We start from the raw sequence: 24,416 nt of genomic DNA, 5'->3' as shown, positions 1-24,416 counted from the left end.
ATAACAGTGTATATATATATATAGTTATAGTATAACATAGTGTATATAGAGAGTTATATATATGTTTTATAGTATAAAATATTAGGTGGAGGCACCATCATTAACATCTTGAGAGGGAAGAGTATTTATAGTTGGCCAAGACTTCTGAATAGTTTGATCATATATCTCAATTTGTAAAGATCTAAATATTTTTTTTACTGTATGGCAGTCTGATTTCAGTACAAAAGACTAGAAGTGTGATTCCTGTCTTCTACAATTAGTCAGATTAACCAGCCCATGTTGTTATTCCAAATTTTAGCTGTATACCTTTTTAATTTAAAAATAAATAAGAATTTGCTAGACTGCAACATTTGGGGGCTGAAATGCAGCTGTTTCTTGAATGTGCATTTGAAAGGTATGAATCAGAAAGACAAACCCAACTGTTCTTGTTTGCTTGACGTTGGGAGAGCTCAGCTACTTTTCCTAATTCTTCAGTGCTCAGGTAGCTCAATTAGCAGTAAGAAAAAACTTAATTATTGCATTAAATAATTTTAAAACAAAGTGATAAAAATCACTTTGATTTGTTGCCCATATACCTTCTGTATTGAGAATTCCTAAACCTCTGCCAAAGAAGACCATGTTTCTACAGTGCTGAAATTGAGTGACTTGTCCGTGTGATTTTCTGGATGTACATATCTTTCAGATATTTAGTGATTACCTGACAACAATTATGAAGAATAAGTTGCTCTTAAAAGGTGATCCACACCTTAAAAGTACTGTCAGCGAGATGATTTACCCTACTGTCTGTGGAGGAACAGTCCTCTCAACTGCTCTGGGTATCCAGACCAGTTTGGAAACAGCTCATTACTGGCAGACACAGGCCACGTGGGTTTTTACAATGAATTACTGTTAGTCTAGTACTCTGTGCGGGGTTGAGTATTTACCTGAGAATTTTTGATCATTAAATCATTGACATTGATTAGGGAAAATCTTTATTTTTAGTGTAGTTGTTTTCTAGAACCAGTGCTGTGACAAATCCACACGATGGGGATCCTAGACCTATCTGATATAAACAACATCTCCGTTGTCACACAGCTGTAATTACACAGTGTCACACAGAAAATAACTGTGACATTTTGCTATCATTACTTGAAAATTATTAGCTACATACTGGTGTGCCACGTCAGAAGTTTAAGTTCAGAAAATAAGATCTGTCATCTGCAAATTAAAATCAAGGAGTTGAATTGGATGCATAATGTTTTGAGATTTGATAAAGTGAGCCATAAGTGCATTTTTCTTCTGAGAACAAGGCTATAATCTGCTTTCCTATTTCTTTAATTTTTTTTAAGAGTGCAGGAAGAAGGCTGGTCCTCCAGTTTGTGAATTTGGGGCTTTTTATTAATATTTATTTTTTTCCATTCATGAGAACACTGAAGCAAAGAGGCTTCTCTTAGTGTTGAAAGTTCACATACTGTTTGAGCCTTTTCCTCCTCCTGTCCCCTGTGTGTACTTGCATGAAGTGAATGACTGAGAAGCCTGAAACTAGACTGCTCATGTAATTAGACCAGTGTTATTTCATTAATCTTTTGATGGCTCTTTTGTCTTGGTCTATCCCTCTTTCCTTTTGTTCCTGCTTTCCAAGTTTGTTTTCTTTTGGTGTTCTTTTGCTTTGTGGTCTTCTCCTCAAAATCAAGATATATTGCTGTGGTTAGCATATGATCATTATTATTATTAATAATAATATTTCCACCCACTGCTTCCCTTTTGTGTCCCACATACCCTGTAGCAACCAGAGGATAGCAACAAATTGGTAGTGGTGGTGGTGAATCACTTTGCCTGTTGCACTCAGGTGCTTGTCTGGAACTTCAGAACTGAACTGTGTTCAAAAGTAACATCCACAACCTAAGGACATTTTGCCTCTTTGAGGATATAGGGTGGGTGGGGAATACTTAGTTTACTTTTTTTTTTTTTAAAAAAGTATCTGCTTCCAAGTCCTTGCCTTAACTTTTTCTGATCTTTCATTGCTTTTCAGCTTTTGTAATCTTTATTGAAGAATGAAGAGGACTCACATGTTAAAAGAATCATTCTGAAAATTACTAATGATCTATTTATTATAAAAATCACTTTGTATTCTTAAAGGAAGAATGAGCTAGAGGGTAGTCTTAGTATTTTGCATGGGTGAATGGTGTAAGCAAGCTTATTTTGAAGCCCCTATACAGTGGTTCACATGATAGTATTTGAAAAAGTGTTCATTTTATCCGTATTGGAAGTGATATGATTATGTAGTTTGCTGACTACAAATGTGTTCTGCAAAACAAAACTTTTCAAATGTCAGTGAATAGTCAAGTAGTGGAACAGGTTGCACAGGGAGGCTGTGCAGTTTGTAAGTGGGGGATTTTGAGACCAGACTGGTTAAAGCTGTAAAACAACCTCTCTGACCTCAGAGATGCCCTTTGTTTCAGCGGGAGTTTGGACTGGAACTCCTGAGATTCCTTCCTCCCTGATATATACTGTGATCCTAGATGCATCAATGATGTATGTACCCATTCCAGTTTATTTCTATCTGGGATGGGTTGTGTTGCATTAGCTGGAGAAATTACTCTTGATATGTATAGTAGAACAACTCACCCAAGTTTTGCTGTCTCTGATCTCTACCAGTTGGACTCATACCCGAGGAGAAATTTGCAAATGTTATTCTGCTACTTAAACAATTTAGCTTTTTCATCCCTTCTTTTGTCATGGCCCTTCTTGGGACTTGCATGTTGGGACACTAATGGACCTCTCTTGTTGGTCTCATTCTCTATTATTCTGTGTCTGGAGGTCAGCTTGCATAAACTAAGGCAATCTGCCTGCATGGTTGTTGTATTAGTGTTTTCTGTAGTATAGTCTTGGAAAATCATCAGCCTGTCTGCCATAAATGATGAAATAAATCACAGAATGCTTTGGTTTGGAAGAGACCTCAGGAGGTTTCTATTCTGACTTCCTGTTCAAATCCAGGTCAGCCCTGAGACTCTTCAGGGCTTTACCCAGTAAGATCTTGAAAACCCCTAACAATCAGGGACTACACAACCTCTCTGGGCACCTTCTTCTGCTGCTTGATGTCCTAATGGTGAAGAAGTTTTTGCCTGCATCCAGTTTATAGATCTCAGTTTGTTTCAGTTTATGTCAATCTTCTTTTGTCCTCCCACAATGTACTAGTGTGAAGATCATAGCTGCATCTTCTTGGTGGCTTCCTTGTAGGTATTGTGGGGTACTCTGTATGTCTCCCCAAAGCAATCTTTTCTCCAGGAGGATCAAACCCCGTTCCTCCCATCCCTCCTCCTGAGATGGTTCTCTAGCCTCCTGACCATCTTGTGGACCTCTGCAGAACTTCAGTTTATCTCTGTCCTTCCAGTATTGATGGTCCAGAACTGGACTAATGGGTAGAGGAGGATAATAATTTTACTTAATTTAAAGCTTATATTCTGCCTATTAATGCACCTCAGGATGATGTTGACCTTTGCTGCCAGGGCATGCTTCTGAATCCTCTCCAGCGTACTGTCCACCCAGATTCCTGGGTCCTTTTTAGCAGAGCTGTTCTCCAGCCGGTCGTTCGAGAGCCTGTGTTGTTACAAGACATTCCTTTCAAGGGCAGGACTTTGCATTTGTGCTTATTGAATTCCATGGGATTAAAAAAAAAAGAGCTCCAAAACCCAAACAAAAACCAAAGCAAGGTAAAAAAAAATCCCAAAACTAACCAAAACACAAACCAACAACAAAAAAACCCATAACCCAAAAAAAAACAAAACCCAAAAAAACCCAGCCAAAATCCAACCAAAACTCAAACCCACATTTTTAGAACTTTCTCTGGCAAAACATTTAGGGATGTGCTCGAGTGCTTTGAATATTGAAATGCTTAGATCGTTTTGAAGTTGAGCACAGTATTCTTCTACCCCTGTCCTACCCTACTTTTGTGACTGACAGTACCTTAACGTTTCAGGATCACGTTGTGTCCTTTGACTGAGGCACACACTGAAGGAACAGAATTTGCTTATATGATAGATTGTGGGGAGATTGGATGAGGTCCTAATACTGCAGGACAAAAAGTGTTTTTAAGCTGTCTGGATACCACTCTGGTTTGTTCCCACTTTCTGCTCCTGTGTTTCCTCCTTCGCATCGTGGGTCTGTATCAGTTACTGGAATAGATACTTGCAGTGAATGAGCTATGAGGGGTTATTTTTGTTCATATGTGTTTATTGTGAAGAATAATTGCTTTCACTCCTGATTGCTGTTAGCTTTAGTATACCACCTTTTGTGCAGTACAATGTGTTGACTAGTGAAATTCTTCATCCTGAACCTCACATTCTCTGTGTTCTGAATTCTGCCATTGTGACCTAGATCTCTGTGATGCTTAAAAATGTCTTAAGCATCACAAGTGCCTTGGGGCAAGTGGTAGCTGCTGAACTTATATTTGTGATGTTTAGAAACGAAAAGTTTTATCTATGAAACATCAATTTTAACCACAGAAAGGTCTTTTTCCATGGTTTCGGAACTTCAAAGCATCTGGTGTTGTTGGTTAGATATGGAGCTTATGTCAATTGCATGGACATGTAGCTGTGCTGATACTGTAACATTTTTGATGGAAGAAATGCTGAAGTTCTAGTTCTCATCTGGCCACAGATGTTCAGTGGGGCATTTTTATCATTAAAATTTCAATTACTATTTTAAAACTTGGGTACTGTTAATCTGCTAATTCTTTAAATATTCCAAGGCCAGCATTAACATAGCAGGAATTAAAAACTCAAATGAGCCAGGCAAGCAAGACCCCAAAACCTCAACTTTAATTTTATATGTTGATACTCGATTTAAACAGAGCATTGAATCAACTTTTCTGTGTTTCATTTTGGAATCTGTTTTGATTCAAACTTGCTACCCATTCTGAGTAGATACATTCCTACTTCAGCTGACAACCTTTGGGTCCAGATGCTTGTTCTTCTATTTCCACCTAAAAAATGTGGTGAAAAAGATCTATTGTGCATTTTGGGAGGTCAGTAGGTAAGGCAGGACTGGTTTGTTCCAGAAGTTCCAAGATCACAATCTGGAGTTCCTTCAGAAAAATATCCTTCTAGAAGTCACCTTTCATAAATGAGAGCTGTTAGCTGCAAACTGCCACAGCAGCGTGCTGTGGAGGGGGACTGCTGTGCTTTGACAAGATGAAGCCTTAACGTTGAATGAACAAAATCCTGAAGGGGCTGTTGAGTTGTATTCTGTAGGATGTGTAACCATCTGCCCTCGATTCTGGGAATGGAGCTGCCGTCTGTCTAAGCAATGTACAAATACAGAGAAGTTTTATTTCCAAGTGCATCAATCCAGACCAGGGGTGGGTAGGAAGGGTGAAGAAGAAAGCAGTAACGTGAAGGATGCTTATGTGATGATTGATCATTTAGCTCTTCACTCATCTTTGTATTGTTCCTGTCTCCTCCCAGCTTTACTCAACCAGTCTTGTGACTGGTGATCTGTCTGACTTGCCCTCTGAAACCTCCTTGGTCTTCTGTAAGCAGTTGGTGGCAACCCTTTGTGAAACAAGGAGCAAGCTGCTACAGAGCGATGGGGTTAGTTGCTGATCTGCTGAAGCAGATTTGTTCTGATGCTTACATGAGAAGTGAACATGTGACTCTGCTTAAAACTTTGAACGCTCAGTCAAAGGAACCAATGCCATACTTACCTTTCTAGCCCCTCATCATGATTAAAAGGGAAGTCAGATTCCTATCTTACCTGGTATTGCAACAAAATGGTAATTTAAGATGCTTTGTATCATTTCAAAGAAGTAATGAAATATCAGTGTTTATGAGTGGGAAAAGAACTGCCTTGCTATTGTTTGGAAATAGAAATTTTTCATAAAACATGAATAGTCTTGCACAGAACACTTAATCTAATTAGAGACTCAACCTGAAAATATTTGAGAGGTTAAGATCAACAATTACAAAACAGTAACTCAGGCTTTTTTTTTAACTTGGGCATATGTCTTGGTTCCATTGTTTGAAAAATTAATGGTGATTTCTGACTGAATTCCTTTTGACAAAAAGTCACTAGAACTGGGTTTTATGCTTGTACCACATGATACCTTTTTCTAGATTATTTGTGCTATTATGAAGAGAACTGCAAAGGAAATGAGGAGCTTCCTATGTAATCAAGTGGTCAACTGCTGTTTCCTCTATGGGGAATAACGTTGGTGATTACTCAGAGTTGCTGCAGTTGCATTGTTGTCCTGAGTGTGGAATAAGAGACTCTGAAGCAGTAGGAGGGGAAGAGAAAATAGAGTGGCTGTGCCTGGAATACTGCGATTATAGAAAGAGAGTAGCTTTCTACTCCCATAGTTAGGATGTGCTTTTGAGTGCTTTTTTTGTTTTAATGACTGTTTGGTGGCATGATTAAATATTATTTTTATCATGTTTAACTGAGCTTTTCAGAACACATTTAACCCACCCTATCTCTGGACTGACTTTCTTAATTATGATCGCTTCCTCAAATCTTGTTTTCTCTTAGTTTTGCTTATTTTCCTCTTCTGGCCTATTTTGTTGAAATGATGCTACTGTGATCTCTGCAGGACATTGGAGACTCTCAGGACTGTAAAACTTTGTCAGTGTTTGTGTGTGGACAGCATCTGAGACAACATCTGATATAGTGTTTTCCAGAAGGTTTTTTGGCAGCACTGAGTAATTCCTTCACCATTTGTGTCATTCTTGCTTTCACAGAATCCTTGTCAGTATTGTCTTTTTATGCCCAGGATGTGAAAAATATATCAGAGGCTGGTGACAGGAGCTGGTGATTGTAGCTTTAATGTCCTCTGGACTCAGTGGCTCCTGGTGCTTGGGGGAAAGCGTTACTTCCAGTAGAAAACAACTTCAGTTATTACTTAGTTACTCTTAGTTTGAATAATAGAAAGGTGCATTTATTTTTATGCAGTGCTACTCTTAAATGTTAGATGCTGTGTCATCTGGTATTATAAATAAAAATACAACTTCTATTATCAGTTAGATGATTTACTAATTGAAATGTACCCTGATTTTGTTTTAATGGCATTTCTTAGGCCATTTATCACAGGATCATAGAATGGTTTAGGTTAGAAGGGACCTTAAAGATCAGCTAGTTCCAACCCCACTGCCACAGGTAGGTACAGCTCTCACTAGACCAGGCTGTACAAGACCCCATCCAACCTGATCTTGAACACATCCAGTGATGGAGCATCCACAGCTTCCCTGGGCAACCTGTTCCAGTGTCTCACCACCCTCACAGCGAAGAACTTAATTTCTAATCTAAATCTGTCCTCTTCCAATTTGAACCCATTACCCTTTGCCCTTCTAAAAAGTCCCTCACCAGCTTTCTTGTAGTCCCCCTCCAGACCCTGGAAGGCTGCAATAAGTTCTGCGTGGAGCCTTCTTTTCTCCAGGACTAACAGCCCCAGCTCTCTCAGCCTGTCCTCATAAGAGAGCTGTTCCAGCCCTCTGATCATCTTTGTGGCCCTCCTCTGGACCTGTTCCAACACATGTATGTCCTTTGTATGTTTGGGATTCCAGAGCTGGACACATTGCTCCAGATGGGGTCTCATAAGAGCAGAGAGAGGTGGAGAATCACATGCCTTGACAGAAGCACATGGCTGTGCTTCTTTTGATGCAGCCCAGGATACAGTTTGCCCTTTGGGCTGCACTCCCATATTGTTGGCTCATGTTGAGCTTTTCATCAACCAGCAGCCAGCAACCATACTGAATGTCAAGTACTCCATTTCTTTCGTAATGTTTTGTTTGTTGAGCCTTAGACAAGTGAAATAGATGTTTAGACAGGGATGACAAAATACTGGATTCCCACAGATAAGCAACTTAATACCACTAGATGCTGTTAAATCCAGCCTCTAACATACTCCCAGTTGGTTGGATTTCTGGATCTGCAGAGGTATTTCTTACTTCTGTAAACTGTTCTTTGTTTTACTCTGAGTGCAAATGGCTACACAAGGGAAAAGTATGAGGATGAGGCTTAATATTTATAGCCTAAGCTAGTGAAATGGCTTTCCAGCAGCCGAAGAGTGTTCCCCTCACCCCTTCTTCAGTTGAGCATGAGTTGGGTTTGTTTTGTTTAATCCTTCCTTTGTGTTAGCATTGGGTCTTGCATGACTCCATGGTGAAGTTCTTAAGAAAGCTGGGGTACTGGGATTAGTTCTTCTCGGGCTTTTCTCTCTGACCTAGCTCATTAGAGTTCACCTAAATGCTTGTGTTGAAGCAATTGAAATGACACGTAACTGGAGTGGGGGAAGGGAAAGGGAAAGGCCCTTCAAATGCCACTGCTAGTTGTCATTGGATTAGCTTAATGTCACACTGCTCCGTCCTGCCATCGACAAACAGGGTACATGGAGTAATTTTTCTCTTGATGTAACCTTCCAGTAATCTGCTTTCGGGGGCTTTTGAGGAATTTGTTTCCAGGTCTATGTGAATAGTAGATTCCATGTTCTGTCATAGTAACGATAGCAACATCATGAAGGATACATAAGGCATTCAAGTATAGAGATTTTGTTAAATGATCCTGTTTACAAAGCAAGGCCTTTCAGCCAATGAACTTGACTTCAGTCTGGCTAAACAGACACTGTCGTAGGTGGGAGCAAGTGTAGAAACCTCTAGGAGAAAAGGAGACTGGTAGATAACTGGGAGGTTAAATGCTTCATGAGATTTTCAGAAGAAGGGTGCCAGCTCAAATACAAAGCATTAAAGTTGATAGCTACACGGTATCTTCTCTTTCAGATCTAGAGTAAACAGAATAGTGAGGAAATAAAATCAGAACCAAAGCAACATTTTAGTTGGGTAAGAAATATGTTTGTATGTTTAGGACTACTCCAAGCTAGCCTGTCTGTTGGAAGGGAGTAACTTATTTGTAGTATGAGAACAGTCAAAAGAAAGCTTCACAAAACATCGAGTTGCAAAATCACTGTCAGTCAGAAGATACTGTGGATGGTGTTACTGCAGAGAAAGCCCTTTTTTAATTCATCAGCAGTTGTTTTTAAATGCAACTAACTGAAGCTGAATGTCATTCACCAAGCACAGTGCTTGGCGAAATTGTTGCCAAAGATTATACAACAGGATTAAGTAGGATTTGCTGAGAGAAGGCTATCAACAGATGAATTTTACTGAAGTATTACAACTACTGCTAAGATTTTTTCTAAGCTATCTGTGCCCTTGGTAGTCCTGTCAACCAATGTTAAAAGAACTAATGTCATTAGTAAGGTGCTTCTTAGTTTTTAAGAAATGAACCGATTCGTTTAAATAAAAAAAGTAAATCATCCAGAATAGTAACTCTTGAAGGGGTTTTTGAGAATTTTTTTAATAAAAATCACCTTTTGGAGACTCTCCTGTTCAGAAGTTGCAATGTGAACCGAGGATTTCCTTCAAATGTTCAAAAATGTTTCAGCTAATGCTTCTAATCATGTCTAAAAGTGTGGGACTTCATCATGTGTAAATTTGGCTACCTGTTTTTGCTGCATCTTAGAGAATGAATAACGTTTTTCTGGATGCATGGTAGAGATAACTAGCAGGATATCTTAGCTTTTTGTGTGTGTGCTCTGGATGAAGCTGCATATGAGCACTAAAGTTGTTTATCTTTGGTTGCAACACAGCTCATCTCATTAAATTTCATTCAACAGTTCAGATTTTAGGTTTGGCTCTTGGTGTGTTTTTGTTTGGTTTTTGGGGTGTGTTTTTTTTGTTTTTGTTTTTTGTTTGTTTGTTTGTTTTTATTTGGGGTGTTGTTCCCCCCTGCCTTTTTTTTTTCCACAGAAGTATGGTTGTTTTGTCCTTAAAAAGGAAAGGGGAAGGTAAGTATTTAAGGTAGGGAGGAAAAGTAGTAACAGCTCACAAATATTTTTTTTTTTTTTCCCCTATTTCCACAGTATTTGTTACAATAAAATTGCATTTTAGGTTACATTTTGAAATGGTATTATTCCTTCAAACCTGCTTGACTAACCTAATGTACCTGGAAAATAACCTGAAATCCAGTCAAAAGTTGGATCTGAATCAGTATGATCTGGAATGTACGATTTTAATGGTTGTAGACAGAATTCCAAGACAGTGCAACAATAATTGTACAACTGGAACGAATTTATATGTTGCACCTTATTGTCTGTTGAGGTAATAGAACGGGTAATAAGGTTAATGAAGCTGGCAACAGTCCGGTGCAATTCCTGTGCTATCACATTGCTTTTTGGCAAGAACACGACCTCCCATAAAACCTTTAGCAATGTCAGTTTGGCAGTGAGCTCTTAACAGTGTTGTAATCAAGAGAACACAGATTGAGAGGTTTATGTTATGTTTGGGACTCCTTTCTTCCCAAATTTACGTACACAGTAATCCCTTGTAGGCTTGCCTAGTCTGCGTTTTGCCAGACAGCATCCTCTTAACGTTTTGTTTGGCTGTATAACTCTGTATGTTTGTAGCTAACCCTGAAGTCTCCCAGAAAATAAGTACATACTTTACGCATTTTAAAATGTTTTAAAAGTGGGTCTGCCCCATCTTGGAGGGTAGAGTGGGACGTTTTGGGTCCAGTCAAGAACAGGTTTTGTGTTAAGGCAAGGCTAAGTGCATTTTGGAGTGGTATGAGGTTTTGTGTTTTATTTTGTTTGGTTCTAGAGGTTTTCCTTTGACAAGCCTCAGGCTTTTTTTTTCCAAATAGATTCCCACCTGCAGTTTGTCTACTCAAGGAGAATCAGGTGCTTGTTCCCTACCGGGTTTGTTAGCTTTCCTGCTTCAAACTCCTGCCTGGTTCAGCCTGGCTGCCAGAGTATCAGATAGCACCCGCGTGTTTCTAGTTGGGTCAGCGCAGCCAGGAGGCTTAACCCTGGGCAGTGCGGATTCCAGCTCATCCCACAGGACCTGTGGGTGTCATGGAGCACCATCCAGTTTATCACTGCAGAGTAGAAGTTGAGTCAGACTCCTCTGGCTATGTCGGCAGAAATAAAATAAATATGATGTGACCCCTGGTCCTATTATGTGAAAATGACCCTATTTTTATGGTTTCTCTCGATACTCTGTTGCATCACACTGTAGCAGTGATAGCTAGAAGAAATTAATCCCGACAGGGTTGTTGCTATCACTTTTTTTTTCATGCAGTGAGAGTTTATTTCCCTGTATAAAGAATTATTTCCAGTATACAGGCTATACTGAGAGCAAATAAAAAATGAACATTTATATGGTTTATAAAGGGTGATCTGATTTCATCAGGGGGTGTGATTTAATCTCCTGTAGCTTTATTTGTTGCACTGTGAATTTAAGCAGTCTAGTTTGATTAAATAGTTGTTACAGAACAGTCGGTAGTGGTCACTATTGAAGATATTTTTGGGTTTTAGTTAACTCTTGCAGTTTGTGTTTTGTAGGAACCATCTCGGTTTTCTGTGGTTAGTTGCAAAAGGCTGAACCATGCTGTCCACTGCAGCTTAACAAAAAGTATCCTGCAGGTGGCAGACGGTTGCTGTGCGTTCCAAGTGTTGTTAAGGTTTCCCCAATCATTTACTGTGGGTTTGAGAATTAGAAGGTTAAGCTCATAATGCTTTTGGGGAGCACCCTTGCCAGATTTTGGTTTATTTTTGGTGGTAGCTGCTTCTGGAGTCATAGATCTTGCTTGAAGACACTTTATGTTCCTTGCAACAATGCCTTTTGTAGAAGGTTCTAAAAAGTGTTTTCAGCATAAAGTATAATTGATAGCTGCATACTGAGTCTGGCTTTGGCAAAATACAATTCTGTAAACAACTTTTTTTTTGTTTGTAAGTAGGCAGGAAATACTTGGGTTCATCGACCTCGTGAAAATGGGTCTGTTCTTAAGTTTTAATTTTTTGAACAGTGAGGTGTAACTCACCAGGAAAATACTCAAGATTGCTGTAACGTTTGTTTCATCCCATGTTTATCGCTCTTGCTGTGTGGGCACATAGCTAATGGGAGGTAGGGAGCGTGCATATAAAATGTGTGGTAGAACATTTACATTGGTGATAGTTCAGGGATCACATGGGCAGCCAAGCTGCATGTAGGAAAGTAAATCCTTTTTTAGGGTATGTGTTAATTATATTTACAGACATGAATTTTGGCCTTAGTTTAAGATCTTTTCTTTTTGTAGCATTTGCCACATACTATAGAGGGCTTGCATTGACTTCACTGTATCACATTTATATTATGAAAAAGTTTGTAACAACTCTTTTTTTTTTTTTTTTTGATCTTCAGGCTTCGTTGCATATTGTAGTGGGGCTAGTTCCTAAGATGTAATTTTCTTCAGGAAAATTTAGTTATGCTCCTTGTGTTGTGGGTTATTGATTATTCTCTCTGTTGGAAAGCTCAGCTGTTGATCCTGCTACTGTGAATATCGTGGTGTGCATAAATTGTTGTGGCAGAGTGTGAGTCATTCCATAGTGGAAAATCTCTTTGTTGATCCAGGTGTCAAAAGTTTGGAAGAGGGTAAATTATCTCATTCATTTCTTTATGTATTTTAATGGGATTTTTTTTTTTTATCTGTACTATTTTTCCTATTCTCTTGGAACCATTTAGAGTGTTTTATCATTAATCTTGAAACTGTACTTTTTGAAGGTGTCTGAGAAACTGTAGCTTAAGAAGACTGCTTCTTTGAACTACATAGAAAACAGTTCATAATGATTAACAGGGTATTTTTTTTAAGACTATTTGGAATTCCTTTTTAATAGTTTGCTGTAGAGTCTGCATATGAAAATATCATCTATCTTTTAGTTCCAAGTTGAGAATTCACTGGTGGGAATGTGTGCTAGAAACCTGACCCTCACGTCATTTCACTGCTTACACCCTTAGTGATTTAATATGCTTGGACTTCTTTTAAAACCTTGTAGGATTTTTTTTTTTTTTTTTTAAAGTATTCATATATTAGAATTGCACAGATTTGTTGCATACTCATGGCTTTTGGAGAAGCAAAGGAAGAAATTCCATTTTACTGTGTAGACTGACAAGTAGTCAGGTACAAAGGTGTTAAGTGAATGTTTCAGAATTTCCTGCAGTGATAACACTGTTGTTATGCCAACTTGTTATATCAATATTGTGACCTGAATTTGTTGGAAGGCAACTTGTTTTTGCTTTAAATGTTGCACTGTGGGTTGGTTTTATTGTGATTTATATTCTATTAGCAAAGCTCCTGTGCAGGTAGTGCGTGTATGTGAATAATAATTGCAGCTTAGTTAGGAGTTAGTCTTATGTAGATTTTTGCCCATAGGATTAGAATGGGTCAGGAAGAAAAATGTGACTTTCTTAGTGCTGATTTTTGGTATTTTCTCAATGCAGTCATGCAGAATTCTGCTTGCAAGGCAAACAGTGTTATCAATGCAGCTAAAAGAGATGAAAGATAGGCTCTTGGAGGGGTTACAGATGAGGATTTCTGAAAGGAAACTTGTATATTCTCTACTGCTCAAGAGACTGAATAGTTTACGAAATGGATGGAGTGTAATATGCTTAAGTATTGAATTTTATTTAACTGTATGCTTGTGGGAATAGTGATTTTAATCTTTACATTCATTGCTGTGCCCTATGTATTGGGATAATACTCTCTTATTGCCTCCTCTGACACTTAGAAGGAGGGGTTTCCTTTCTCATATGCGAGCATGGCTATGGATTATTCCTCCTGGATATTACTGCTTTGTTTGCAGAAGCCTCTCTGATTCTTCAGGAAGTCAAGGTTTCCCCACTACAAATCTCATTGTGTCACATTGCAGGCTTTTTCCAAGCCTCGCTTGCAGCACAATCTTTTTATCTCTTTCTGCTTGTTTTTTATATTCCTTCTTGACTATATTATTGTGTAAAAAGAATAGAGCGACTGGAAGAAGAGAGCTGGTTTTCTGTGGAGATTTTCAAATAACCAAAGTATTAAATCCTTCTGTCATCATAATGCAAAACTTCTTTTTGCATGTGTATGTAACCAGCCTCTGTAATCAGAGGTGGAAGCTTGGGATGCTCTTTCCTGCCTCTTTTACTTATTTGCACTTCTGTATAACGAAATGAGTGATTATCTTGGTTATTACTGATTACTGCTTTAAAGCAGAAATACCCACTTCATAGTAACTGGGAGCTAAATTCAGAGATCAAACAAGCCATTTTGAGAAACAGGAATCACTTTGCCGAAGCTTCGTGGAAGACCTTGATGATGATTGATTTGGAAACTTGCCTGTCACATTTTTGGTTTAAAATGTGACTTAAGTGATCTACGTGACTGTTACGTATTAAAGTTTGTTTGCTTCCTGCTTTTGTGGTGTTCTCTCAGTTGATGATGGACTGAGGTCATCGAGAAGGATGTCAGAAGAGGATGATAGCACTGATAACACAGATGTTTTCTAAGAATCAAAGCTTTTCACGAGATTTTTTTAGAAGTTTTAAGTCTTTTTGCATTGTGAAAGTTGTTTCAAGGGTGCCGTTCCAAGGTTTTAGTGCGTGTTTATTTTCTTTTTCTGAAGAAATGCTTTTGGAACGTGTAACCTGTTGGTTTTGAAGCAGTTATTGCCAGTCATTGACTTTATGTAAAAAGTCAAAGCTGAGTAGTAGAAGCACTTTTATAACCTCTTTTTTGTGCCTGATGAAGAGGTGACACAACTTACTTTTGTTAATAAAACCAAGAATTGATGGTTAACTGTCAGGTTTTTATTGTGTGAGTTGGAACCTACTTTTGAATATTTTATACTTTTGGAAACTACTCTTAATTTCTTCTTAAAGTAATAAAAAAGAATGATTGGACATTGTATTTAAGGAAAATGGCCTTTATGATTTGAAAGGCTTGAAAGACTTTTGCTTAGGTGCTCTTTAAAATATATTTTGCTGTCTAGGTGATCAGAATTAAAATTCTGTGAAAATTAACTGCACTCGTGTAGCCGTAGACTACTCTGTCTCTTCATATTCCTCATGGATAAGGAGCCATGGACTCACACAGCAGATACATAAAAGATGTAAAAAGTGATCAGATGAGAAAGCTAAAATTGCTTGTGATACGTTGTGTCGTCATCTGTTGGTATCTTTTATTTTAATGGAAAACTTTTGAGAATTGGGGCGGGGGATAAAAGAGGAGGCAAGGTGTGGACTGTGGGAGCACAGCTGGAGAAGCTGCCATGGAAGAGCATGAGGAGAAATGGAAAATCAGTGGTCAGTGCATTTAGTTGTTTTCTTATCTAGATTGTCAAAGCAGTGAAGCAGAACTCAAGTGATGGTTCTTTAGAGGGACACATTACTTCTTTTCTGAAAGGAAAACAAAACTCGCTTTATACTAACATCGTTAATTCTATCAATAAAACATTAAATAATAGTAGTAATAAACCCATGGTAGTTTAGAGAATTTTATGAATTGCTTTCTGGATTGTCTGTGTATGGATCTGTGTTGTACTCCCTTGTTCCTGAATCTCTGCTGTGTCATTACAGAAAATTAAATATAGGATTGAAAGCATGGCTAGTGGCCAGTGGAATGTGTCCTCAGTAAAATTATTTTAAACAAAAATAAAAAATCAACTGGAACCTTTTCTGTGTGTACGAGCTCAAACAATATGTAACAGCTGAAAAAGAGAGTTGCAGTGTGCTTATGTTCTCCCTTAATTCTTGGTTCAGCATTACCTTGAGATGGTGGTGGGGAATACCTTGTGTAAGGGGAAATGTTATAAATAGGACGTGGTTATGCTTCACGACACTTCTGCAGAAAGCTCTTGTGTTGTCTTCATTTGCAACCATTAAACAAAAGTGGATCAAAACCTTAAGCTGGCTATAAAACCAGCTATGACTGTTCTCTGAAGCATCATGGTTAAGGAGTGTTGACGAAAGAGGCAACAATTTAAATCTGTCCAAAAGAATGTGTGGGTGTGGCTCAAAATGTTACCTGTGAGAATGTTTTTACTAGAAATCATAACATGCTTAGATTCATTTTTCTTGTAAGAACAGCAAAATTTTCAAACTCAATTGGAAATGTGGCACAGCTACAGTAGGGAAGCTTGTTAAAGCTAAAAGAGGCAACTACTAGCAAAATACTTGCCACCTGCTGAGTGTTAAAGATGCCATGCTGGAGCTGCAGACTTAAAGCATGCCAGTTATCAAAAGAAGTGTGAAAGGAAGCTGGCATGGCTGAACATCAGGCAAAGATAGTGATTAGAAAGCTGAAGTATTTCCAAATGAGGAAAATTGTGTAAAATCAGGTCAGCAGAATGTAAAAGCATAAGACAGAAAAAAAAAGAATTTGAGTAATAAATTTTTGAAAGCATTTGACAATAACTGCATTTCAGAACATTAGTAGTAGCAAACCAACCAGGGGCCACGGGGCCACAGGAAGATCACTGTACAAAAGGAGCTTTCAGAAGACAGGGCGATAGCAGGAAAACTTTGCATCTGTGTTCAGCATTGAAAATTTTGGAAAGGTTGCCCTGCCAAGGACTTTTTCTGGGTAACTTATCATCTTGAACAGGCGTTTGTTAAGAGTTTAGAGAACAAATGGACAATGTAAAAGCAAGCTGCTAGAATCAGTGTTGATTCAATAACTTTACAGAAAGTGAGGAGTGAAGCAAGTTTACTGAGTGGTGTGTAAGGACCCCGTTAGCCAGACACCTTTTGGTGGTTGGATATGGACGCAGCGTGAGACCAGTGTTTAGAGGGTGTTTACAGAGTGTGTTGGAGGTGCTGATGGCTAACTACAGTAACATGCAGAATTAATGGACACGTGGTAATTATAATTGATTGTGGAAAGATCAACAGAGCTTTGTGAAAGAAGTTGTGCCTCAGATCTTCTGGAGCTCGCTAAAGGAGTTAGCAAGAGTACATGTAAAGAAGTTCCAATTTGCTATGGTAGGTGGGATTTCCAGAATTCATTTGTTAGCCTTCTGTAAGAGAGGGATAAGTCCTTGTATGGATAGTTAGCTAATAATGAGAGATAGATAATTAGAAACAAGAAATTAAGCAGATAGGGTGCTTTTCAGAGGTGAGTAGTAGGTGTTACAAAAAATATTTGGTATAGAGGACTTGAGAGCCAGCTTTGAGTAACTGCAGTTAAGTCCAGAGTGGATAAGGAGGTGGCAGTTAAGCTGAGGTGAGGCATGTGGAACCTGTAACTCTTTGCAGGAAGAAACACTAATTCGGGATTATAATAGATAGTTCTGTGGAAGCATTCAGTTAGGCTCAGAAAGATTAATTCCATAAATTGTTAGGATAACAACAGAATAAAGCAAAACCAAACCAGCAGTTTGGTAGGCTGGAGTGAGGACAGGACTGTGATTGCTAAAGAAAATATTTGAGGATGTGAATTTACAAGAGTTTGAACAAACAGAAATTGCAGCTGTGGTGTAGCCACCTGTTAACAGTTCCAGTCCCTTTCTTCCCTCCCTTTCACCTTGTGTTGGTACTGGAGCTTTCCTTCCCTCCCAGAGCGTTCAGGGAGCTGTACCAAAGGCAAACCTTTCTGAAAATGTGAGGCAGAACAAACAAATCAAGTTATTTAGCTTCCTGAACAGGCTGTTTCTGGGAAAAACAGATGCCATCATAGGAGAGAGGAGCACATGAAGAGGAGGAAAGTGGAGAGAAAAGGTGATGCTTAGGACTGCTGGGACAGAAAGCTGTTCTCTTTGAGACATGTTGCTGTTCCTCAACCATCTTTAGCTTACACTCTGCAAGACAAGGGGACACAGGGGCATGCTCTGGGTAACAAAATATATCGAACAGTTAGAAAATGAGTTTCAGTTTTGGTTTTTTGGTTTTAATAATTTTTTAATCAATTCTCCTTCAGGTAAACCTGACAACAGGTATAAATTTGAATGCTTAAAGATTCCAGGTTTTAGTATTTCTAGTAGTGTGGAGTCCTTAGTTTCTTTTTTGTACAGAGTATCCTTGGGTTTTCAAGTTTATGGTGCCCTAATCAGTAAATTCTCCTGTCCTTAAAATTTAGAAAACCAGTGCAATATTTGAATGTCTTAAATTTGTATTTTTATTTCTTTACAGGATCTGGAGTTTCATGGAGTAATGAGATTCTACTTCCAAGACAAAGCAGCTGGAAATTTTGCAACGAAGTGTATCCGTGTCTCTAGTACTGCTACAACTCAAGATGTGATAGAAACTCTTGCAGAGAAGTTTCGGCCAGACATGCGAATGTTGTCATCCCCTAAATACTCACTTTATGAGGTGCATGTCAGCGGAGGTTAGTGTTTGTTCACAAAGTCTTTCCTGCATCTACACCACCTTCCTATTCACCCCCTGCCAAAATATCTTTAGATTTGCCTACCCCTTCTGAACCACATAAGACTTGGGTTTTTTGTTCCTAAGAATGTCGCTACTTATTATTGCGTGGGGGAGTGGTGTTTCAGACTGGTAAGTATGCATATCAAGCTTGCAGTTTATGTAAGTTATGATGATGGTCTGTTAAATGCTGTACTTGACATCCTGTTACTTTATTTGTGTTAGTGAGAGAGTAGCTATTTTTAGGACTACTAGGTAAAGACTAAATTTATAATGGGAGGAGTATTAAATCGGAGTACTTGAGTACATCCTCAGTTCTTTGATGTGAGCATTTGATAGGCAGCCTTATAATGCAAGTTCCTTCATTGCTACACAGGAGCAAGTTCAACGTAGTATTGTTTGAAGCCACTGTGTTTCTTAAACAGATCCTTTCTTGTTACCTGTGAAGAACTTGGATATCTAGATAGCCGTTTGATGCAACTTGCATTTGTGTTATCCCAACCTCAGTGGAAAGTTTCAGGTTGGAATGTAGTAGTGTGTATGGTGATGGTGGTGGCAGGAATAGGAGAAACTAGCTTATTGTAATGCTTTTTCTGTTTTTGTACTTCAGAAGCCAACACAGGGGGTTTAACTGCCTTAAATTCTGCTTTTGAGAGACTGAAAACGATTTGAGTTAAAGAATAAAAATTTCTTGGGTCATGTGTCATTTTTCACAGTGTATGAATGATGACTTGATATGAATGATATGGTATTAGGGAAAACTGCATGCATCATCACTATCTTCAGCAATTAATATTATGTATTTTTTCTGCTTTTTGTTCTTTAAAAATCTCTTTAACGCTGTACTTGTAGTCAAAATTAAATGGGAACTTGCTCTGCAAAGGAAACAGACATTTAAAATGTGGCTCATAAGTCATCTCATTCAATAGGACTGTTTCTCATTAAATAAAATGTAACTGCAAAAACATTATTGTCTTGCTATGCATATGTATTGTCTCCTACTTCTAGAAGGGAGATCAAGTGGCCAAACATTTTATCTGCTCTCTTGGATTTTTTTTCATATGCTCAAAATTGATGCAGTATACTAAAATGTATATGTTTGTAATATATAAAAAAAAAAATTATTTTGCAACCTCGTTTATTTTTGTGCATCTTTCTAGAGTAGTAGTTCTTGGGTCACAATCAGACTGTTTGAATTTAAAATATGGAAAATGAATATTTGGAAACCTCATGAAGTTATGAAGTTTGATATATTTTATCTGTGGAGGTAACTTCTCCACGTGAGTGATAATTTTGTGTTCCCAGGCTTGATGACCTCCTTCTGATGAAGGAGACATGCAGGGCTCCTTTATGTGGACCTTTAGCTTATGTAGATAGAAATACATATTCCTTCTCCAGCAACCAGCGCAAGTGTATTGCCTCTGTCTCCCCAGCCATTGTGTCCCTAGGCTTAACAGGGAAACATCAGCTGCGCAGCAGACCTTTTGGTTTTTTAAGAGCATAACTTGCTTCTAAATATCTTTGCTCTTGAGGTGCCAAGTAACTTATTGCTTTTCATTTTTTTTGAAGAAGAAAGAAGATTAGATATAGATGAGAAGCCTCTTGTTGTACAGTTAAACTGGAACAAAGACGATCGGGAGGGAAGGTTTGTTCTGAAGAATGAAAATGATACAATTCCTCCAAAGGTGAGTCCTTAAGGAGTATGATAGCAGTAGTAGCAGTCCCAAAATGTGTGGGACTTCTTGTATAAAAAAAATGTAATTTCTACTTTTCTAATTCCTGAAAACAACTGACGATTATGAGCTTTGATATCTGGAAAAGGTATTTGTAAATACTGAAAATGCACCTTCACAACATAACCTTATGGTGATCTTTCATGTGGCTTGTGATGCTTTGATCCATGTGGCTGTCTAGTATTGGAGCATGTAATGCCCATAGAACTTGAACCTTGCTTTGTTCTAACATGATGAATTTAAAATTTCCTTGTATACTCTGTGGTGCTAAACACTTAGAAGGTAGTCCTGCCTCTTGCAGAATGTTTAAAAGAGGATGCTAGAGGGAGTTAAATAACTAAAACTTGTTACCTCCCCAGGTAATATTCTGTTCTTAAAACTGATGGGAGGCTGCTTCCTTTTGGAGAGGGTTCACAGAATCACAGAATGTTAGGGGTTGGAAGGGACCTCCAGAGATCGAGTCCACCCCCCCTGCCAGAGCAGGACCATCTCGTCTAGGGCAGGTCACACAGGAACGCATCCAGATGGGTCTGAAAAGTCTCCAAGGAAGGAGACTCCACAACCTCCCTGGGGAGCCTGTTCCTGTGCTCTGGAACCCTTATAGTAAAGAAGTTCCTCCTCATGTTGAGGTGGAACTGCCTGTCCTCCAGCTTGTGTCCATTGCCCCTTGTCCTCTCGCAGAGTACAAGTGAAAACAGGTTGCCCCTTTCTTCTTGACATCCAGCCCTCATATATTTATACAATTAGATCCCCCCTTAGTCTTCTCTTTTCCAGACTGAAAAGCCCCAGGTCTCTCAGCCTCTCCTCATCAGGCAGGTGTTCCAGTCCCCCAGTCAGCCTCGTAGCCCTTCGCTGGACTCTCTCCAGTAGATCTCTGTCCCTCTTGAAATGGGGAGCCCAGAACTGGACACAGTACTCCAGGTGAGGTCTCACCAGGGCAGAGTAGAGGGGGAGCAGGACCTCCCTTGTTCTGCTGGACACACTTTTCTTAATGCACCCCAGGATCCCATTGGCCTTCCTGGCCACAAGGGCACACTGCTGTCCCATGGACAACTTGTTGTCCACCAGCCCTCCAAGGTCTCTCTCCATGGGGCTGTTCTCTAGCAGATCACCTCCTAACCTGTACTGGTGCATTTTATTACTCCTGCCCAGGTGCAGGACTCTGCACTTATTCTTGTTGAACCTCATTAGGTTCCTCTTTGCCCAGCTCTCCAGTCTGTCCAAATCTCTCTGAATGCCTGCACAGCCTTCAGGTGTATCAGCCAAACCTCCCAGCTTCATGTCATCAGCAAACTTGCTGAGCAGACACTCCGTACCATCATCGAGGTCGTTAATGAAGATGTTGAAGAGGACTGGACCAAGCACTGATCCCTGGGGGACTCCACTAGTTACAGGTCTCCAGCTGGACTTGGCACCACTGATCATCACCTGTTGGGCTCTCTTGTGCATCCAGTTCTCAACCCACCTCACTGCCTGTTCCTCTAGTTTGTATTTCCTGAGCTTGCTCAGGAGGATGTTATGGGGAACTGTGTCAAACATCTTGCTAAGGTCAAGGTAGACTACATCAAACGGTCTCCCTGCAGCTGCCCATTCAGTCACTGCATCATAGAATGCTATCAGCTTAGACAGTTAGGGTTGTTTTTTTCTTTCAGATGCAAAATGAGAGGCATGTGAGCATCTGCCATACAAAAGCTTTTTTCTATATTAGTCATTTAAACATTAAATTAGATGAGACTTTGGCTCCTGGAGTCATATAATTGTATATGTATTATATCTAACTCAGATGCTTATAGCTATGGAAAACATGCTGCTTGGTGTGGACTATCTTCAGACAAATTTTTTATCTTGGGCTGAGCAAAACATTTATTTTGCTCTTGGAGTTAGAGCTTGTTAATTTTAAAGGTGCTTTGAATGTAGGTACATGAGTTATTCTTATACACTTTTAACTAAAGGATGCACCTATGTTAGAAGTGGGGAGAGAAAATTAGTGATGTCTTGCACTACATCTACCAAACTTACTATTCTATTTATTGAATTAAGGAACCTTCAATATTCCTCCTTTATGTTCTTCTCTTCCTGATAGAAGCCAAAAAACCCTGCACCTTCTTTGTCTCATCTTCTATTATTTTCACTACAGAAGGCAAGTAAGCCTAAGATTACAGGTGTCTTGAGTATGTAAGGAGCAGGAATTGGAGAAAACTGGAATGACAAGTCAGAAAAATATGCCATAGGGGAAATGTCCTCTACAGTATTTTTCTTTCTGCAGTTTATTATCATCTGATGCTCCAACACAGCAGTCTTGAAAACAGATTATGTGCAGTGTTGTCTCATGAAGTATTTTTACTGGGAGGCAGAAGTTTGTTCCGTAGCCTTCAGTTAATCTTTGGGGCCAAGTAGATAGTAGACATAATTCAATTAAAAATCTGCTGTTTTCTTTTGCTTTCCTGAGCACAAGGTGATTAATCAGTTCATACCTGCTTTGGAATATGAAATTATTTTTGCCTTCCATGTTATTTCAGGGAGAGTTCGTCTCATCCCCATGTAATGGAGCATTGTTGCCTGGAGTGTTGGTTCTGTGTTAGCAATACTGTGTCTTAATCAGACTTATCTGGAAAGTTAAAGCCAGTACGAACTTTGCATTGGACTAAAAATGATGCAAGTTGTTTTATGCTCATTTATTTCAGAAGGCTCAGAGTAATGGCCCTGAAAAACAAGAAAAAGAGGGAGTCATTCAGAATTTCAAACGAACTCTCTCAAAAAAAGAAAAAAAAGAAAAGAAGAGGCGTGAAAAAGAGGCACTGCGACAAGCATCGGATAAGGAGGACAGACTCCTTCATGGGGATGATATGTAAGTGTCTTTGATCAGCTTGTATAACCATCTTGCTTTAGAGGATTCCTCCTCTCTAGCAAGTAAGTTACTGTTTCTTTCAAGAGTAATTAGTTGACACGGGTGTGATATCATCATAAACCAAACTACGTGAGGGCAATTTCTGTGGTTTGTATGTACCTTTTGCCACAAGGTTTTTTTCTGAAAACATGAAATAAGCTTTTTTTCTACCTCCTTGTCCTTGTACACAAATTGGCACGTGCTTACTGACATAGACTTTCCCCACTATGTTTATGTTTGAGCACTTCCTGTAGAATGGATTTATTCCTTTCCCTATTTTTGATTGTTCTGTCTTTTTGCCAGAAAAATTAGTATGTTTAGGTATTTGCATTTGGCTTAACACCTGACAATCAGTTTCTTTTTCTCTGAGATATATTTTGGGAGCCAGTCTTCTAGAGTCTTCAGTTCTTGCTCCCAAGTCTGTTGCACTTTATTCATTGAGACAGGGCAGGACATGCATTAATCCTTGGAGAGAAGACTGGAGCACAAGAGTCAGACATGAATAACTGTAGGTACAATTAAGAAGCTGAAAAAGGTCTGCATTAAATGAAACTTTGTACCAGATTGTGTAACTTCTATATGTAATACACCAGCAAAAAAAAAAAAAGGTGGGTTTTTGACATACCCAGAAAGAAAATGAATGATAAAACCTATTAAGTGACAACAGATTGTCAGAGATGAAAGAAGTTAGTTGACTGTGTGACATCTAGGGGATTTATTTGCTCAGCTCTCAGGTTTGGTGTTTTTTTGTTTGTTTTTTTTTTTTTTTAGTTTCAGCAGTGTTTTTCACGTGTAGTACTGCTCTACATGGTTACATTTGCAATGTTCAGTTATCAGCATGATTTTTCCAGCATTCTGTGCTGTTACTGAACCTAATCTTATCTTTTCAAATCAAAATAAAATTGTATTTAAGTGCATTTCCAAAATAAAAAGCACGAGCTGCAAGCACATGTGCAAACTCTACTTCCAAATGATTTGTAGTATTGTAAATAAGAACAAAGTTAGGGGTGTAATGCAGAGTTTCTTTAGTGCTTTTTTTTTATTTCTTTCTCTGTAAAAGGGGGAAAACCTTTTTTTTTTTTTTTAAAAAGTAAAAAACCCTTTTTTTTTTTTTTTAAAAAGTAAAAAACCCTTTTTTTTTTTTTTTTTTCTTTTCCACCTTTGAAAACTAGCAAACATCTGTACTTAACCTGCTTATTGCCTGTTTCGGGTGAGCATGGGTACATGAACAGTGTTAATCCTAACAAAAGTGAAGTTCATGTAGAAACCATCTTAAAATAATTGATCTACCTGTATGGATTCTACTTGGTTTTTATCCTTCATGATGTGCTGAGGATAAACGTATTCTAAGCTATTAATGGCAGCTTTTTCTTTTTATTTAAACTAACTTGGCAGCGAGAATTCTCGCCTTGCAGCTGAGGTTTACAAAGATATGCCTGAGACCAGCTTCACTCGCACAATATCCAACCCTGAGGTGGTTATGAAGCGCCGGCGACAGCAGAAGCTGGAGAAGAGGATGCAGGAATTTCGCAGTTCTGATGGCAGACCAGACTCAGGTACTCGCACCACTTCTGCTCAGGCTGTAAACACTAAGGCTGGGCAGGGACTGGCTGG

General features: G+C 38.8%; 1 protein-coding gene across 1 annotated transcript; it reads left to right on the top strand.

The window, feature by feature from the left end:
* Positions 1-17,948: 17,948 nt before the first annotated feature.
* Positions 17,949-24,358, top strand: LOC103776884 (afadin-like; the record flags this gene model as incomplete). Its single annotated transcript, XM_008944410.1, has 4 exons — positions 17,949-18,144; positions 19,752-19,867; positions 22,600-22,763; positions 24,198-24,358. Coding segments are annotated over 4 exons (637 nt in total), but the record flags the coding sequence as incomplete, so codon positions are not given.
* Between the last annotated feature and the right edge of the window lie 58 nt (positions 24,359-24,416).

Source organism: Merops nubicus, unplaced genomic scaffold (assembly GCF_000691845.1).
Source record: "Merops nubicus isolate BGI_N331 unplaced genomic scaffold, ASM69184v1 scaffold20787, whole genome shotgun sequence".
Taxonomy (NCBI): Eukaryota; Metazoa; Chordata; class Aves; order Coraciiformes; family Meropidae; genus Merops; species Merops nubicus.
The sequence above is the reverse complement of the archived record's forward strand: the minus strand, read 5'-3'. Positions and strand labels throughout refer to the sequence as shown.